The 19,504-nt window shown below is 44.7% G+C and overlaps 1 protein-coding gene across 1 annotated transcript in view; it reads right to left on the bottom strand.

The window, feature by feature from the left end:
• Positions 1-10,070: 10,070 nt before the first annotated feature.
• Positions 10,071-19,504, bottom strand: part of LOC147684255 (putative cation-transporting ATPase 13A4) — a 291,659-nt gene continuing 282,225 nt past the window's right edge. Inside the window, exon 27 of the mRNA XM_086942617.1 lies at positions 10,071-10,245. Coding sequence (XP_086798743.1) covers positions 10,071-10,245 — 175 coding nt within the window. The remainder of the gene's footprint in view (positions 10,246-19,504) is intronic.

Raw genomic sequence — 19,504 nt, forward strand, 5'->3', positions numbered from 1 at the left:
GGGTCTTGATTGTTACATTTTTGAATGGGAGAAGAAATTAAATAGTGGTCAAGACTTTCCCGTGATTAGAAATACCAAAAACCGTTGCTCCCTGGCAGTCCGAATGAGGATAAGACACATCAATTGTAGCGGGCACTAACCTTATATGAACTTTCCACTTGCTTTGTTGGTCTGATAGGTCTGCTGTCCGTGGTCAGGGGCCAGAAGGGGTGGCCCGCCCAGTCTCCTCTAGTCGCAGATGGGCCACCCCGGCCCAGGATTTGCCCAGGCACGCCCACTCACGCGCGTCCTACTCTACAGGAGCCCCGGTCGCACTCATGCACCTCCTGGCGTGAAAGTCTCGTGTTGGCACCTCCCGACAAAAGGAATCACAGGGGGAAACGAAACGCAACCTACCTGATTGCCGCCACCGCCACGAGAGTCAGTAAGCAGCCAGCAGCAGCCAGCAGGCTCGAAGGAACGCCGCCATCTCCGCCGCCACTGCCAAGAGTCCCAGGACACCGGACTCCGCGCCGCCGCTCCGGGAGACCACAAATCCCGGCAGGCCTCGCGGCGGCGCGTTCGCAGTGACGCGGGTCGCGCTGCTGAGGGCGCCAGAGCCCTTCAAAGGGAGGAGAGCCCCCGCGTCGCGGGACGCCCGGGGCGAAGCCCGGGCAAAGGGAGTGCCCTCTGAGGCCCTCAGAGGTCAACAGTGGTCGGGCGGGCCACCCCTCCAACATTTCTCTACAAGGTCAGTCCCCTAACAGGTTTTCTACAATGGCTGATTGCATCGTTACAAGTAATAATGTTGACATCCTTACCCAGGACGCAGAGTCCCCTGTATCATTGCTAACGTCGTTTGAGGCATTGATAGATACTGCATTCAATGAGATTGTTGAGACTGAAAGGAGATTCTCTATGGGTCCCATGAGCATTAATCAACCACATGCCATGAGCAGTCTCAATGGCAATACCCATATAAACCCTGAAGTAACTGTGGTAAAACCCTCACATCCTGCTGTTGATGTACCAATTGTCTTAGACGATGATGACACGGTTACGTACATAGCACCAGATGTGGCTCTTGGCCATGCCCCGGTAATAACACCCACAGAGGCTACCAATAAGGTATCTGATAAAGTTGTAGCCAAGAGAAAGAGGGGCCCTGCTAAATTAACCCACAACAAACGGAAGCAGCCACCAAGGACTGTAAACCAACCAACCCCACAAAGCATGTGGAATAAGGGGAAGAGATAGAAGCTGGTTCAACATATAGTACCTACACAGGAACAACCGCATCTGGGTGACGTCGTCGTTATAAATAACGACGGGTCAAATTATATATCTATTTCCACCCAGACTGAATCCCCCTACGGAACTGACAAATCCAGTCATTATTCCAAGTCTGAGGGGAACCTTATTGAGACTATTGCAGATACTATTTTTAATAACTTGGAAGGTCAAATGATCAAACAATTTAATAATATTTTTAAAAGACTTGACAAATTGGAGAACTTAATTAAAAACGAGGATGCAAAGAGAAAAGGTATAGCGAACTTGGACAAAATGAGAGTAGAACGTCTGCTAAAAGACCTTGAATCCACTACCCGTGTCTCCACTACTGGTGACCATGGCATTATCAGGGCTGTGGAACAACAAGCTACTACTAATCCAACGCAGTCTGTTACACCCAAGGTGACTAAAAGTAAGGGTACAACAGGCAGTAATCCGCTTGACCCTCTAACCGACACCCCCTTACTCCCACGCAATTCTACACGTGGACCTGTTACTTCGTCCAAACCCTCTGTTTCTGCTAACGCTGCAAGCGGACCATCAATTAATTCTTATAAAAAGAGTAACACAGCGATGCAGACCACCTTAGCACAGAAGGGTCCTGCTAATCCCAGCCAGCGCGACAAAAAGACCACGCATGAGGACAATAGGCCTATAAAACATCAAGGCCCTGCCTTACACCTTCCACCTGAGGCTTGTCCGTATGTTCTAGTTCTGGCTGGTATCCCACCGCTTAGGGAAGGTCAAGGAGAATCATGGGTTCAATTGCACAATAAGTGTATAGACTGGTTAACAAAACACAAGGGGGTGGGTTATGATATTTCAAAAGAGATCATAACCACACGGCGAGTAACTTGGGTCGGTCCTCTTTACAAAAATATCAACGGGGACTGTATTGTAATTAACTTCAGAAACCCGGGCACTGCAAAATTCTTGCTGAACAACAACTCTGGTCGACACGGCCCATCTACTGTGGTGACCCCTCTACCGTTAAAATATTTCTACCGTCCTCCCCACAAGATGATGCAACCCCCTCCAGTTTTTCCATTACAGAATAGGCTTGGAATATTTCAGGACCTGGACACATTGGACTGACTGCCCTCTGAAAGCACCAAACTGCCTTCCGTGTGCTTTGAGGCAGTTCAGTTAGTGGAATCACCTCCAGAGGCGGCCCGTTAACATTGGAGATCTCTCCATCTAGTACATTATGCGATCAACAGGGGCATGTTACAACTAAATCCGCCTCATGAATTAACCAGGGTCCCTGTCTGAGGAATAATAATAATAATCTAAAAATTCTCAGTTGGAACATTGCGGGTCTGAAGACCAAGATGGGAATTCCTTCATGGAGGGACTGTGTCAATTGTTACGACATATTAATGTTTCAAGAAACCTGGTGTGTTGAGGACCTGTTGTTCGAGGGGTACAGTTGCCACAACAGGACTGTTTCGGCCCCTCTGTCTGGCCGTCCTAGTGGTGGATTGTCCATTTGGATAAAAAATTTTGCAGAAGTAAAAATTGACGAACTACAAACTAATTGTCCTAGCTTCATGGCACTCTCATATACCCAGAGGATAAAACTGTGTTTAATCAACTTCTATAACAATGATTTTTTGTCCCAACCTAACCCAAATTTTATTCTTTTATTTGATTTTATTAATGAAATTATGGATGGACAGGTACATGGGAAATTTGATGGCATTTGTTTAGGGGGGGACTTTAACGCACATGTACATTCAAGAAATCCCCCATGTAAAAGAGGTATAGAACTGTTACATTTTCTTGCTACTAGTGAACTTGTTAATTGCATGGAACATGTAGGTATGGAAAACCGCGCATCCCCATTTCCCACCTTTATTGGACACGGGGGAGGCACAACAATCGATTATGTTTTCGTCTCACCCGCTGTTGCCAAGGCATTAATAAGGGCAGAAGTAGTGTGTAAAATTTACAGCGATCATTATCCAATTGCCATCCACTTATCATTGCCGAGGGGTAAGTGTCCAAGACATGAAATAGGCGCAAGGGGTTTGGAAGTCTCGACAGACAAATTGAGGGTAATCTGGAAGGGAGCAGACAATAAGGGAATCCTGGCAGGAATTTGTAAAAAATACCCAATTTTGATCAAAGATTGTCTTACTACCGAGGACCATGGGGCTAACGTGATTAAATCATTTTCTGAATTAAAGGTGAGATTTACAGACCAGCCTCTAGTAAGGCTGAGGAAACGCCTAGATGGTTTGATGCCCCATGCTCCAAAGCAAATAGGATGCTTAGAGCTGCCTTAAAAGCTGAACCGAGGGATATACCACGAGTAAGGTTGCTCAGAGCAGAGTACAAGCGTGCTTTACGCACCAGATCAAATGAATTACTTAAAACCCACTGGGATTCCCTGGCACGATCTGCTGACCTGAAAGATACCACTGGGTTCTGGAAGGAGGTAAAGGTGATAAGATCTATTGGTTCTAACTTGACCGAAATTAATTGTAACATTACTGGTCCTACCTGGGTTGCACATTTTGGAAAAATCTATGCAACACCAGATAATCCTCCTTTGTTGCTACCCCCCCCTACACCCATTGTCTATTTCTGTATCGGAGGTATTTGATGCTATTTTAGAAAGCGCCGGGAATAAAGCGCCCGGTTCCGATGGGCTCTCTATAGACCAGTTAAAATGTGAGCCCGATTTTTGGGCCCCATTGCTATGCAATGTTTTTAACAACTTAACAGACGGGCAAATCCCGGAAACATGGTCACGTAGCATTATTGTTCCCATTTTTAAAAAGGGCGATAGGCTGGATCCTGGGTGTTACCGCCCAATTTCCCTAATAGATAACACCTTGAAAGTTTTGGGACGGATCATATTTAAAAGGATTAGAACTTGGACCGATGAGAATAACATCCTACACCCTAGCCAGCTTGGGTTCCGCAGCAGTGTCGGAACGGTGGAACAATGCTTGAACTTGAACCTGATCATGGCAAAATATAACATTGCTAAGAAATCCCCTTTATACTTTGGTTTCATGGATTTGAGCTCAGCTTTTGATTTCGTTAACCGCTCCCGCCTCTGGTCTACCCTTCTTGAATACGGCTTAGATGACCATCTGGTACACTTTTTAGCTTTTTTACACCGTGACCTCAAAGCATGTGTACGTGTGAATCAAATGGGTGAAGTCTCTGATGATATTAGCATAGGTAGGGGGGTCAGACAAGGGTGTGTGCTGGCCCCCCTCCTGTTTATTTTGTATATCAACAAGCTAAGTGGCTCTCTGAGCACTCTAACTAGTGATGTGCCTCACATCAATGGAGTCCCTACACCCACCCTCCTTTATGCAGACGATGCGGTCCTGATGGGCCGCACTCCCAAGGCACTCCGTATTTTAATCTCAGGTTTTGTCCTTTTTATGGCCGATTTAGGCCTAACAACTAATTTTAAAAAATCACTGATCATGAGTTGTGGTCCTAAAAATCATAAAATCCCCCAGATCAATTCAGGGTCAAATGTTTTAAAAAGCACCAGCACTTTCCCCTACCTAGGGCTGCTATTTTCAAACAGTGGTACGTGGCATGCACATGTATCTTACGCCAGGAATAAGTTGGGTAAGGCCATTAACTGTGTAACCTCCTTGAGACAACCCAACCAAGCTGATGTAATAACTCCCCTGGTTAAGATATATCAAACCCAATGTATGCCAACCGGCACTTACGGCGCCGAAGTTTGGGGTTATACCAACTGCTCCCATATTCAAATAGAAGAAAATAGATTTTGTCGTAAGGTATTGGGGGGGGTTATTTGTTCTCCCAACTATGTATGTCACAACGAATTAAATATTCCTTACATAGAGGATTTCGTGAGATCCAGACCAGCATTATTCTGGATAAAGATATGGAACAACACGGCTGCTACCCTGACCCGTGAAATTATTTTGGATTGCCTAAAGTGTGATAGGGGACACCATATACCATGGTTGAAAGCAGTAAAAGAGTGCCTTGTAAGTGTGGGGTTGGGCTCTCTGTTTACATCACCAAACCTAATAAATCGCTCCCATAAGACCATCATTTTAAGGGCATTGTATGACTTATACAGCGAAGAGTGTGATAGAAAGAACCTGACCAAATGCACTGTTGTAAAATATTTGGCCTATTCTGAACCACACACTAAAAAACCTGGCCCACCGTACAGATATTTACGCTTGCATCTCGGTAGATGGGTTAGGGGTTTACTGTTTCGTTTCCGAGATGGGAGTATAGTTAATTTACTGAACTTCCCGCTGGGATATAACACCTCGAAACTTTAAATTGCCCTTGTAACCCTGACATGAAGCAAAATCTTATGCATTTCTTGTTCTTTTGTGGTTTCTACAAAAAGCTCACTGGACATTATCTTATGCCCTATTGTAGAAAAAATGGATTGACTAATTTTAAATCAGCACTTCGGTCCTTCCTAGTATTGGGATCAGATGAAGTCATTTTTAGGATGAGTTGTTTTCTCAAAGCTGCTGTTAGATTGAGAATCACTCTTAACACTGAGGCATAACCATCGCACACTGCACTTTCTATTATGCATTTTAGAGAATGTTTTATCTACCTGTTTTATCTCTATGTAATAAAAAAAAATTTCATGTGTATGTAGATAAAATTATGACAATGTGCTGGCCATCCTTTTTAACAATGGTTTTTTAAAATTGCGTTCTTAACAGTGTTTTTAAACAGCATCTTTTAAATAGTGCTGTAAAATATTCTCTCCTTTTAAAAATCTATCTTTATGAAGGGACAAATTTTGTATAGTTGCGAAATTGCAAATGGAATTTGATTATGCTCGTTTGTCCTCGGATTTATTCTCCAACTGTCATTACTGAATTGAATGTTTTAAAATGTATTTTGTCTGTACTTTTATGGATGTTTTTTATTCCGAATAAAGATCTTTTGACTTGACTTGACTTGAATCACAGGGATCGGAGTCCCCCGGTGCAAGATGCTGTGGCTGGGTGAAACAAGACGGGCTCCCCTCTTTAGTACAAACTGTGTTCTAGGCACAATTTTTTACAAAGTTGTGCATGCCGTCAACAACAAATTCTCCTGTACTCCCATGATATGATTTTTAGCAGAACAAAATCTCAGTTATGGGTAATTGTGTAATCTCAGTCACTTTTTGTAATAATCGTAACACTATATTAAAAAAATTGCGAGAGATTACGCTGGTGTAAACAAAATTTCACTCACACTTATTTAATGTTCGCATCCTGCATTCGATATTTAACAAGCCAAACCTAAAACAAGTCATCGGGTTTAAGAACGGGAGGGTTACTGCAGCCAGCAGCAGCGGCAGCCCCGGCAGGGTGGAGCCTTCCACACCCCAGACGGCACTGCAGAACCGCATTGGACACAGTAAATGCTAATCGTTCCCAAGGGGCGGTACCACATGTGACCGGACAGACCGCACATTGAAATCCCACTCCAGCCAGGGGGTTGGTATTAAGGGCTGAATGAACTAATGTACTGTCCACTCCGCCACTGTCACCCAGCAGTGCCTCTACGTCAGGGGTTCCTAGCCCTAGGTGACCGCACCACCAGGGATGCAAGTTGGCATTTCAGGGGATGAGACAAAGAGGGAAAATATGTACTGTATCCAAAATTAGAACCCGGCAACAATAGGCACGGTGGGCGCAAACATCAGTCAAACATTTCCCAGGGGTACTAATGTTGGGATAACCTGCACTAGGTGGACTGTCTCTGCTGTGTGGGTGGAGACAGAGTAGGGATCCAACATTAATTGAAACCGGGGGACTCCCATGCGCCTTATGGTTTTCCTAGAGCGCCTTTTGCAGCGTGGCATCTGCACTCAGACCAAGGTGGGTCCTATTCTGGCCAGTCTTTTCTCCTTCATCGTCCACTCATTTTTACCACACTACTGGTGGTGAAACTGGGTGGACATTATTTCTAAAAGTCATGGGTATATGCAAATAAGGCATGAACTGAAAGCCTAAAACCTGGTAGGGTACCAGTCTATCAATCAACCAAAAACATTTATATAGCGCGCTACTCACCCGGAGGGTCTCAAGGCGCTTGGGGAGGGGGGGTCCGCTACTGCTTGAACAGCCAGGTCTTCAGCTGCTTCCTGAAGGCGAGGTGGTCTTGGGTCAGGCGGAGGTGGATCGGGAGGGAGTTCCAAGTCTTGGCGGCCAGGTAGGAGAAGGACCTTCCTCCTGCTGTGGCTCTTCGGATGCGGGGGACGGCGGCGAGGGCGTGGCTGGTCGATCGAAGCTGGCGGGTAGGAGTGTAGAAGTTGAGGCGGCTGTTGAGGTATCTTGGGCCTTGGTTGTGTAGGGCTTTGTGTGCGTGGGTGAGGAGACGGAAGGTGATTCTCTTGTTGACCGGGAGCCAGTGCAGGTCTCTCAGGTGTCTGGAGATGCGGCTGTGTCGGGGGATGTCGAGGATGAGTCTTGCTGAGGCGTTCTGGATCCTCTGAAGTCGCTTCTGGAGCTTGGCGGTGGTTCCGGCGTAGAGGGCGTTGCCGTAGTCCAGTCGGCTGGTGATGAGGGCCTGGGTGACCGTCTTCCTGGTCTCGGTGGGGATCCACCGGAAGATCTTACGTAGCATGCGCAGGATATTGAAGCAGGACGAGGAGACGGCGTTGACTTGTCTGGTCATGGAGAGGGAGGAGTCCAGGATGAAGCCCAGGTTGCGTGCGTGGTCTGTCGGTTTGGGTGCGCTGCCCAGGGCGGGGGGCCACCAGGAGTCGTCCCAGGCGAAGGGCGAGGAGCCCAGGATGAGAACTTCCGTCTTGTCTGAGTTCAGTTTCAGGCGGCTGGTCATCATCCACTCGGCTACGTCTGTCATCCCTTCGTGTAGGTTGGCTCTGGCGGTGGCTGGGTCGTTGGTGAGGGAGAGGATCAGCTGAGTGTCGTCGGCGTAAGAGATGATGTTGAGGTTGTGTTGGCGTGCGATGGCTGCGAGGGGGCTCATGTAGACGTTGAAGAGAGTGGGACTGAGCGATGATCCCTGTGGTACGCCGCAGATGACTTCGGTGGCTTCTGATCTGAACGGTGGAAGGCGGACTCTCTGAGTCCTTCCGGCGAGGAAGGAGATGATCCACTCCAGTGCCTTCTCCTGGATTCCGACGTTGCTGAGGCGCTGCACTAGGGTGCGGTGGCAGACAGTGTCGAAAGCCGCGGAGAGGTCCAGGAGGATGAGGGCCGCTGTTTCTCCGTTGTCGAGCAGGGCTCGGATGTCATCGGTGGCTGCGATGAGGGCGGTCTCGGTGCTGTGGTTGGCACGGAAGCCAGACTGTGAGAGGTCGAGGGATCCATTCGTCTCGAGGAAGGCGGCCAGCTGCTTGTTGACGGTCTTCTCGATGACTTTGGCCGGAAACGGGAGGAGCGAGATGGGGCGGTAGTTTTTGAGTTCGGTGGGGTCCGCTGATGGTTTCTTCAGTAGAGCGCTGAGTTCGGCGTGTTTCCAGCTCTCCGGGAAGGTGGCGGTGTTGAAGGAGGTGTTGATGATGTCCCGCAGGTGGGGAGCGATGACAGCGTCGGCCTTGTTGAAGACGTGGTGAGGGCAGGGGTTGGTTGGAGATCCGGAGTGGATGGAGTTCATCGTACGGATGGTGTCTTCGGTGGTGATCGGGGTCCAGGCGCGGATGGAGGTGGTGGGGGGCGTTGGTGGGGTCGTGGATAGCGTTGGTTGCGTGCTGAAGCTGTTGTGTATGTCTGCAAACTTGTGGTGGAAGTAGGAGGAGAGGGAGTTGCAAAGGTCTTGCGATGGGGTGATGTCGTTGTTTCCGGCGTTGGGGTTGGAGAGCTCTTTAACGATGTTGAAGAGTTCCTTGCTGTTGTGTGCGTTGTTGTTCAGTCGTTCCTTGAATGTAGTTTTCTTGGTGGCGTGGATCAGTTGATGGTGTTTTCGAGTGGCGAGCTTGAGGGTGGTCATGTTGTCTGGTGTTGGGTCTCTGCGCCAGGCTCTTTCGAGGGCTCTGCAGTTCTTCTTGGAGCTCTTGAGTTCGTCGGTGAACCATGGTTCTTTCTTACTGCCGGGTCTGTTAGGCGGGGTCCTCAGTGGGGCGAGGTCGTCTGCGCAGGTGCTGATCCACTTCGTGAGATTGTCGGCTCCCTGGCTGGGGTTCGCTGAGCTGGTGGGAGGGAGCTGGCTTAGGGATGCGGCTACCTGGTCGGCAGTGATCTTGTTCCAGCTCCTGCGTGCAACCTGTTGCTGGTGATGGTGGATCGTGGTTCTTTTGAAGCTGAAGTGGATGCAGCTGTGGTCCGTCCAGTGGAGTCCGGTGGCGTGGCTGAAGACGATGTCCTTGCTGGATGAGAAGACGGGGTCGAGTGTGTGTCCGGCGTAGTGGGTGGGCGTGGTCACCAGCTGCTTGAGACCGAGGTTGGCGAGGTTGTCCAGCAGGGTGGTGGTTTTGCGGTCGTTGTTGTTCTCCAGGTGGAAGTTGAGGTCCCCGAGGAGGATGTAGTCAGCGGAGGGGAGGGCGTGCGGGCAGATGAAGTCGGCGATGTCTTCGTGCCACTAGCAGAGCACTCTGCCATGAATTACCCACCCATACATTTTGGGAAAAAGCACCTACCAGTAGGAAACTCGATTACCACTACGTTGCCCCCCTATGAAGAATTCCTCCCTTGATCTCTGGAGTCAACTGAGTGGTAGGGGTGGCAGCCTGTCCAAGTGCCTAGACCGCTCACCAGTGGCCTCAGCTGGACAGAACATCAGGTACCACCTGGGATGAGGGACAACACACAATCAGAATTCTGCTGCTCTCTCACCCCTCACAGGGCACTCAGCAATAACTGTCATGGTACCACTGTGCACTTACAGTTTGTGTACACAGGCTTTCTGAAGGGCCTCCCTTTGGCCAACACAAACGCTCCAATGATCATACTTCCCGCAGTCAGTGGAAATAATGTGGAGCTTTCGTAATTCTGAGCCAATGACACAGTCACGTTCAGGTTTCCTGTTAGACAAGCACTGTAAATAAAACAGAAAAACAAAGTTTAATAGTTTACTTCTGATCGGATGACACATGAAGAAGGAAAGACAAGAAATGTAGCACTGAGACATTATTAGTAGACCTGAGGGGGTGAACTCCGCTCGGTTCGCAGAGATTGCGGATCTTTACACTCTCCACGGAGCACGCGAAGTTCCGAAAAACTCCTCTCCGCGAAGCAGAGCAGAGTTTTTACCTTGCATGCTAATGTTTAGTTGACGAGCGCAAAAGAGGAAAATCCAATGCCAGACCGACTCCCAACGTGATTTCTCAATGCTGGTGGTCCCAGATTGCTGCTATCGCTCACATGGAGAAATCTTCTGTTCACATTGAGGAAGCTGCTCTCGAGCAGAACATGTGCTGGAGTGGCAGAAAAACAGCGCCCTCTTGCGCTGCGCATGGTACAGTTTGTGCTGATTTTCCTTGCAAGAGATAAACAACCTGTGATAAAAATCAGCAAGAAAGGTATGACCTAACACACTCCACCGCTTACTGAACTCTGTGTAACGTGCAGAGTGTTTTGGTCACTTTTTGGAGTTCCACGGAGTGAAACTCCTCAAACTCTACTGAGGTCTAGTTTGTAGCAAAGTTTGCATCTGGGAACATGAGAAGGTGAGAAAGAACTGTTATTGTTTTTTTAAACTAAAAAATTAAGTCGAGTGCAAATAAGTGATGCACTTAATAGGAGTGAAGAGAATGGAAAGTGGAGTACTTAAGGCAAAGAGACTTATACAGATAGGAGCCAATACCAACAGAAGCATATATTGAAATGGGCATCTAGCGAAAAGGGTATATAGCAAAAGAGGCATTTACTAATAGAAGCATATACTGACCCAGCATATACTAAATGGGCCAGATAGAAGAAATTGCTTGTGCCTATAGGAACATATATCAGTTAGCTAATAGGGACTTGTAGTTGAAGGATATTTGCAGATCGGAGTATATCCCATAGCAGCATAGCAAAAGGGGCACACACCTTTAGGAGTGTATAATGAAAGGGGCATATCCAGATAGGAGTATACACTGTTAGGAGTAGATACGAAATAAGGCATATCATCAAAGGGGTATGTTAGTATATCGAGTAATAGGAGAAAATCCTAAAAGGGGCATCTACTGTTATAACATTACACCAATCGGAGTGTTGGTTCTGGCATCCTTGGTGTGGTGTTCCACTAACTGTTTGCCTTCAGACCTCCTTTTTTTGACTTTGTTTTCGCTGGCCTTAGACTCTGTGCACTTTGCCACTGCTAACCAGTGCTAAAGTGCTTGTGCTCTCTCCTTAAAACATGGTAGAAATGACTTATACCCAAATGGCATATTTAATTTACTTATAAGTTCCTAGTAAATTTGCACTTCCAGTGCCCAGGGCCTGTGAATTAAATGCTACTAGTGAGCCTGCGGCAGTTATTGTGCCACCCATACAAGTAGCCTTTCAAACCTGTCTGAGGTATGCCATTTCAACCTGTGTGTGCAGTTTTAAACTGGCATTTTGATCTGGCAAAACAAACATTTTGCAAGGCTCCAACCTTCCTTTTTAATACATTTAAGTCACCACTAGTGTAGGCCTGGATAGCCCAGAGGGCAGTGTGTAGAGCATTTACAAAGTCAGACATGTACTACTGTTAAGTCTTACATGTCCTGGTACTGAAAATTCCTACATTTGTTCTTCACTAATACAAAGCCTATCTCTCCCATAAAATAGCATTGGAGTTACCTTATTACATTTAATAAGCTGTAACTTCCAATTAGGAATACTCTCTTATGGTGAAGTCGAATTTTAAATTGCAATTTTGAAAAGGTCACTTTTAGAAAGTTGGAAATTTCCTGTCTTAGCGCCTGCAGCCTGTTTTGGTCACATGAATGAGTGTAGCTGACAGCTGGGATTTGTGTATTCCTCCTAGACAGTCACACTCAATAGAGAGCTTAGGTGGGCCTGGATGGGCCATCACTAACAGGATGGGAGGGGAGAGCTGGGCATTACACCTGAATAGGAATAAGGTTTGTATAGCCCCTGCAGTAAATCTGTAGCCATGGCAGGAAATATAGGACAACTTTGTACTTCAAAGGGAAACCTCTAGAAGCTTCTCCCACTTTAAAGGAAGACCTGCTGCTTGCTGCCCCTTTTGCCTGGGTAAGAATGACTAGACCTGTATCTGCTGAACCCAGAAACCAAGAGTGACTCCAAGAGCTACTTCACTAGAGCCTAGGGGACTGAAGGCACCAACAACCTTGGACTCTGCCATATGTGAGTCCTACCATGCCAAGTGGTGTCACCCTCATTCCAGACCCTTGTTATGGGGTCTTAAGGTGCTTTACCAACCCCAGCAGAACCACTACATCTCCTCTGCTGTGCGGCATAACACAGAGCAGACCCACCACTGTAAGAAGCTTACCCAAAGCAGTCCAGTGCATTGTAAATCTTTCAGTGACACTAGCCTCGACGATGATGCAGGTTCTCACATCACGGTCTCTCATCTCCTTTGAACTGAAGATCGCCTCAACTGCAAAAGCATCGTTGATGCCGGACTTCTCATCTCAAAACCTTGTCAGTGGGATCCTCGACAACGATGCAGGACCATATTTCCCAGCTTTGCAGTTCCTCAAAACTGATGCATTGTTACGACTGCGCAATGCATCATCGACATGGGACCTCGCAATGATTCACAACCAGAACTTAAGGTATTCCTGTGCCGTGGGTCTAACTGGGTCCCTGTAAATGGCACATGCTCCATCATGTTCAGCTTGGACGTATGACCTTGTCCCTGTCCATTGTGACCAGTTAAGCCTTACTGTTCTGTGCCAAGCTACCAGAGGGTTGAGCACAGGTTAATTTGAGGTTCGCCGGTGCCTCACCCTGACAATGATTGTAGTTGATGCTTAAGTAGAGTTTTGCTACCATAAACCAGTACCCCAATTTCTCACAAGGAGAATATACTGAAAGAAGAATATAGCAAGAGCGGTATTAACAGAGAGGAGTATATGTTTTCAAGAGGCAAATATCAAAATAGGCATATAGCGATAGGTGTACATACCGATAGGAGCATACACTGAAAGAGGCATATCGGGAAATGGGCATATACAACTAGGACCATATACTGAAAGAATCATATTGCTATTGGTGTAGAATCATATTGCTATTGGTGTAGAATCATATTGCTATTGGTGTACATGCCAATAGTAGCATATACGGAAAGAGGCATTTAGTGAAAGAGAGATATATGAATAGGGGCATATACTGATAGAAATATACACTGCAAGAGGCATTGTGAAAAATAGAGTTGCTGGTTGAGTGAGTGAAATCCTACTCAAGCAACAGCCACAATCGTTTTCAGGGTGAGCCTTGAAAAAGTGACAAAAATAACCTGTGCTAAGAAGTGAGGCTTAACTTAGACGCAATGTGTACTGAATTTATGCAGCACTTAAAAAAATATTAAAAATGAAAACACAACACAAGAATATTCCCACACACCTTTAGAAGTCTAGAGTACATTTTGTTAAAGTATTCAGCACCAAAATGTCAGAAATCTCATCATTGGAACCAGTTAGGATTGTTTAAACTTTTAAGTGAAAAATTGTGCCTTCAAGATCAAAGCACCAACGGCGGACATCTAGTTTCATGAGACCGGGGCAAAGTTATAAGTTATGTCCAACCATGATGGCATGCTGGTTGGATACTTTAAGTGGATTGGACCCTGCCTATGCTTAGGTTCGGATTTAGGAGAAATTTTGAAGAAAAATATCTGAAAAGAACAAATTCAGCTAGGCATAGCAGCCAGAGGTATATGAGGGTGAGGCATGGTCATTGGGGGGGTGGTTATTGGATGAGTCACAGTGAATATTTATGCACTCAGACATAGTTTTTGTTGGATGTAAAAGATCACAGCGTGATGAAGAAGCAGGCTGTAGCCAATGATAGCTCCGCAAGTCTGGATACCCATTCTGTGAGGAGACGAATGTAGCAGGAGGTACTGCCAAGTCTGGTGATGCACCGTTTCACCTTGGTATGGAAAGTGCAACAGATCCACAAAGTATGGGGCCTATTAGGATGGCGGACGGACCTGCGTCCGTCCGCCACCCCAGAGGAGGAGGGACCGTCTGCAGGGGCAGTGGCGGTCCATCCGTGCGAATTAGGATGTGACCACCACCCGCCGCAATGTTAAAACTGCAAGCAGTGCATTTGCATGCACAAAGCGGCAGGCACCGCGCGGTGACTGCCGCTTTGTGCATGCAAATGCAGGGGGGTACCATAGGTACCCCCCACGTGCACCCCCACCCTCCTTTCACCATGGGGGCCCGCAACGGGCCCCCAATGAAAAGACCGTATGCCTTTTCGTGGAGGCATTGCCGCAGCGGAAAGGCATGTCACAGGGCAAATCCTAATATGGCATGCGGTGTCTGATAGACACGCCACCATATTAGAGCTTTTCCGCCGCGGTCTCGCGGCGGAAAAGCGGCGGACGGTCTCCCCGTCCGCTGATGACCCCCCAGCCATCCTAATCTGGCGGGCGTCTTCACACACACCGCAGCGGTGAATCCGCATACTCCGGGCCGGCGGTGGCTTCCGCCGGCCCGGAGGATGCGGATTCACCGCAATCATAATCGGCCCAATTTGGCCCGGTCTCTGCTTACCTTCTGACTTGGAAATGATTTTGAAGAAAAAAGCTGAGAAGGCTAAGTTCAGCAGTACAGGGCACCCTGCAGTTTCTGAGGAGGAGGAGGAGGAGGAGGAGTTGTTGGGGAGTTTCCATCATGACCCGTTTGTCCAAGTGCTTCCTTTGTTGCTGGTACTTCACCATGAAGCAAATCAACCCAGTTGTCGCCAGAATCAAAGGTAAGCCTCTTTTGTACTTGTTTTGTTTTGAATTGTCTCTTTACATTTGCTCTGGACTTGTGCATTTTCAAATTACTCTTACAAGCATTTTTTATCTAATGTGTAATGCATATGTGTGTGAGAAACACACCTGTATGAAATATTTGTTAACATTTTTTATTTTATCAAATTTGTTGCAAGCTTACATCATGATAATGGACACATACAAAAAAATTGGCATTAATAAAACTACATAGGGGCCTATTTCGATGCAGCCCGTAAAGGCTCCGTACCTGGTCGCATCATAATACGCCTCTTGGTTTACTTTCTGATAGTCGCATTACAATGCTGACGGTCGAAAAGTAAACTGGCCGGTCATTCCAGCTGGCTTACGACGAACTCATGGAGTCATCAGAGCTGGTTCACAATCCAATAGGGAAGCCCTTTCTGCCCTTCGGATTACGGCACATGGTTTCTGACATGATTTCCAAGCCAGCCTGTCCAACATGGAAACCATGTCAGAAGGCGTGTATAGGGCCCCCCACCTGGGCCCCCTTATGCATGCAGCTTCTGGTTGGGGGCCAAGGAGGCACCTATGCTGCACCCCTGTTGATCCCTGCACCTTGTGGCCTGCCACAGGGTGCAGGGATGGACAATACCTCCCATTTCTCAATGGGGGCTTGTGTTAGGGCCGGTTTATGGCCGTAACACGTGCGCCCATTGAGAAATGGGAGTATGCAACTGAACAGTGCATGGCTGCATTGTTATTTGCAGGTCGGGACTGCTGACCAGAGGTTGGTTGGTCGGTCCCAGGATCTAGACAGTTGCGTCCACCCAACATCGTAATCAGGCCCCTAATTTGTTCATACAGGTGTGATTAATTACTTCTCATAAACTATCAAATTAATGCAATACACATTTTTCAAACCATTTAAATTTCATATAATTCAGTATTTTCACTAAACAAGGTAATTTCTTTTTTAAATACATGTGAAGTCATTGTTAGTTCTAAACTATGTTCCTATTTTAATTTACATATCTAACATTTCTCCTTGTCTAGTACATATTCTGTATTTTATTACATTGCATTATATTATTTTTTGATTTTTTATGGGGTAATGCCTATGTGTTAATTTTCTTCACTTATTACGTTGAAATAAAAACATCTGTCATAGCACTAAAAAAAATTTTTTTGGGTTGTAAGTGTTCATTGTCATAATTGTTTGGACTTAAATATGTCATTTAAAATAATCTTTTGTATTTTCTGTTATAAATGTAATTAGGATTATGTATTGCACATTTTCATCAATAACATTTTTAATAATCAATGAATTGTAAATGAACACTAATATTAGGACAAACTTTTTTATTAACAATTGAGATCATTTTCTCATGAACTATTGTTAAATAAAACACAAAAAAAAAGGAAAGGAAGGGTTTTCAACAACAACTTTTGTCTTTGTTGCCCATAACTTGCTCCCTAAACATAGTCAAAAAGCCAACCTTTTGGATTTCAGTTGAGGAAGGGACCTGAGTTGAGGCAGAAGATTGGGCTGCTTGGAAGGCGGCGGTGAGGAGGAGATTTCTATTTTGACAAGCAATCTCTGCATGTCAGACATTGAACTGTTAACAGCTTCCAGAAATGCAACCATTTGTTGCATTTTGGCAGGATAGTGTCTGGATTCCATTCACTTTCGCAGTCTGGCCTACAGAGATGCTGCGTAATAGGTCAATAGCCTCCTCACTCAGTGCATTCGAGGATGACTGGGGCAGGGGGTGTGGTGCCTATGGTAAAGGAGACCCTTTCCCTTTTAGGGGGGTGAGTTTGGCCAACTGAGGGAGAAAGAGGGAGCATGAAGATATGTCTGTGGATGGTGGACAAGGATGGGGTTGTAACAGTTCTGGTTGGGTTCTCCACCACTAGGGACTGGTCACTTGTGGAGGCCTCCTATGACGATGGTAGTGGTCTTCATTCTAGTCCCCTCACCCTCCATGCCACTGTGTCCATCTGTGTCAGATGTTTCATAACCCAAAACACAGTGGCCAGCTCTATCCCTGACTTCTTGGCCAATATCTCCTTTGCCTGTTCATGAAGATGTTGTAAAGACATACACAACAGTTTTATTGCATCTGTGTAAATATAACTGATCATGAAGTTTTTGTCAAAACATTATCTAAAGTTTTATACCTCACCTGCTACAAGACTTTTAAACTTTAGTTTATTTTGATCTTTCTCTCCTGTGTACAGAAAACATCCTCAGAAAGCATTTGGTCACAGTTTGTAATTTTCAATTTTTGCTCCTATCATTTTTCTTAACCATTTTCAATTTTCTCCAGGAGCTGTTTGACACTTCTTGAATTGCTGTTTTGAATATTGAACTTATGTTACAAATATTTGACATTAAACAAAAATCCCATTGTACATTGTGTGTCCAATGCATAAAAAAATATATTTTTTAATAAAATAAAAAAATCAATGTGTGTTAATGTTTGCTGTAATTTCGCACCAATATTTGTTTACACTGAAAGCCAGTTGTTTCATTTGGGCATTTCAAACGTACTTTAAATTTACTTAAGTATTTTTTCAATGTAAAAATAAATGTTATTTATTCAGTACTTAAGTAGCTTTTTAATCTATCAAACCCGATGTATTTACTTATTTACTTTTTTTTGTTTTGAATTCTATCTTCAGCATAGGTAAACACTTTAGTACTCTTATTAAAAAATTACATTTTTATTCTAAAATATAACAATTTATTTTTAGTTTGTTTTACCATTGTGAAAACAAATTAAAGGCAATGTTTTGCCTTTCAGCTGAGTCAACATTTGGTACAGCATTACAGTAAATTCTCAAATATATTGATTCATGTATATTTGTAAAATTGCAATTTACAATTGGATTTGATGCATTTCAAATATTTCTAAATGAGTACTTTTTTGTGCCTGATTTTGAGTTTTGCAAATGGGATACTCCCACATTTATATCACAGAAAGTGCATTATAAAATATTGCCCTAGCAATAGGTTGGACAAAATATCTGTTTTGCTTGTGATGGAACTTTCCATCTGCAAAGTCCCTTTAAGTATTCTATGTTTGCTCATTATTGATTTATCATCTGGACATAACAAAGGGCATAAAATTAAAGTTTTTCGGAATGTGTTGCTCTGTCACTAATGTGTTCACATTCCTGTCTGGTTTTTTTCCACAATGTATACCTATAGAACTAATTTTTCAGTATACAGACTGGCTTCCATGCACATTTGTGACTGTGTAAGACATCATTCAAAATTGTCATTTTTAACATAAATTAAATAGTTTTTTTATTAAAAACATAATTTAATATGTTTTAATCATTACTTTTAACCATTTAATCTTATGTTTTTAGTCATTTTGGCCCAAATGTTTACTGTTGTTTGTTGATAATACTACTCACTAATGTGAAGTTTGGAACCGCCACTGTATCATAAGTGCATTTTATGTTTTGTCACCTATAACAGGCGGAACATAACATCTTTCACAATTTTGATAAAGCATTCCACCTGATACAATTAAAACATTTGGCCTGTTTGGTACAACTGTCCCTCATAAAATCTAACAAAATCAGGTTTAATTTATTTTAGGCAGGCATGTGTCTGCTCAAAACAGTCCTTTGTAAGTGATCCACAATATTTTGTATTATTATCAACAATTATTTTTAAAAAACACAACATGATACACCATGTGCAAACCTTACACCTGCAAGACCTCTTCTTGCGCATTGGTCATGTGTCAACCTTTATCTGGGTTTCAAAGTTTTTTTTTTTTTTTCATAATATTTTTTATTGAATTTTTTGGGCAGTGGTAAATTGCATATACAGCACATATAGCATACAGTACATATAACAGAAGAAGGCACAATTATTCATGACAATGAAACTACAGAAAGAAGAAACACCCTAAAAGAAAAAGAAAAACTAAACAGAATTCTCATATCCAAGTTGCGATCGGTGATCATAATTTTTGGCCAAAGATCTTCCTTTTCCGACCCTTAAATTTGTAAACAGCATTCTCCAGCCTATAAATATTTAATAGTTTATATTGCCAATGATAACACGTTGGCGAATCCGTGTCAAGCCAGCGGGAGGTTATGCAAGATCGTAATACTGCCATTGCAATAAATAGAAAACCTTCTTCAGCTGCCGATAACTCGGTAAGTTCCATTTGAATTCCAAATATTATTAATACAGGTGATAAGATAATATTAACATTCAACACAATATTAAAAAATTCTTGAACTTCAAACACAAATTGCACAAGTTTCGGGCAACAAAAGAGCATATGATTTAAATCAGCGGCAAAAAGCCCACAACGGCTACATCCAGTCCCCTTTAGTTTTGATGGTGTATAATACAGGTCAAAGACAGACATAAAATGCTGACTTTTAAGGGAGC

The sequence above is a fragment of the Lissotriton vulgaris genome, chromosome 11, assembly GCF_964263255.1.
Source record: "Lissotriton vulgaris chromosome 11, aLisVul1.2, whole genome shotgun sequence".
Classification (NCBI taxonomy): Eukaryota; Metazoa; Chordata; class Amphibia; order Caudata; family Salamandridae; genus Lissotriton; species Lissotriton vulgaris.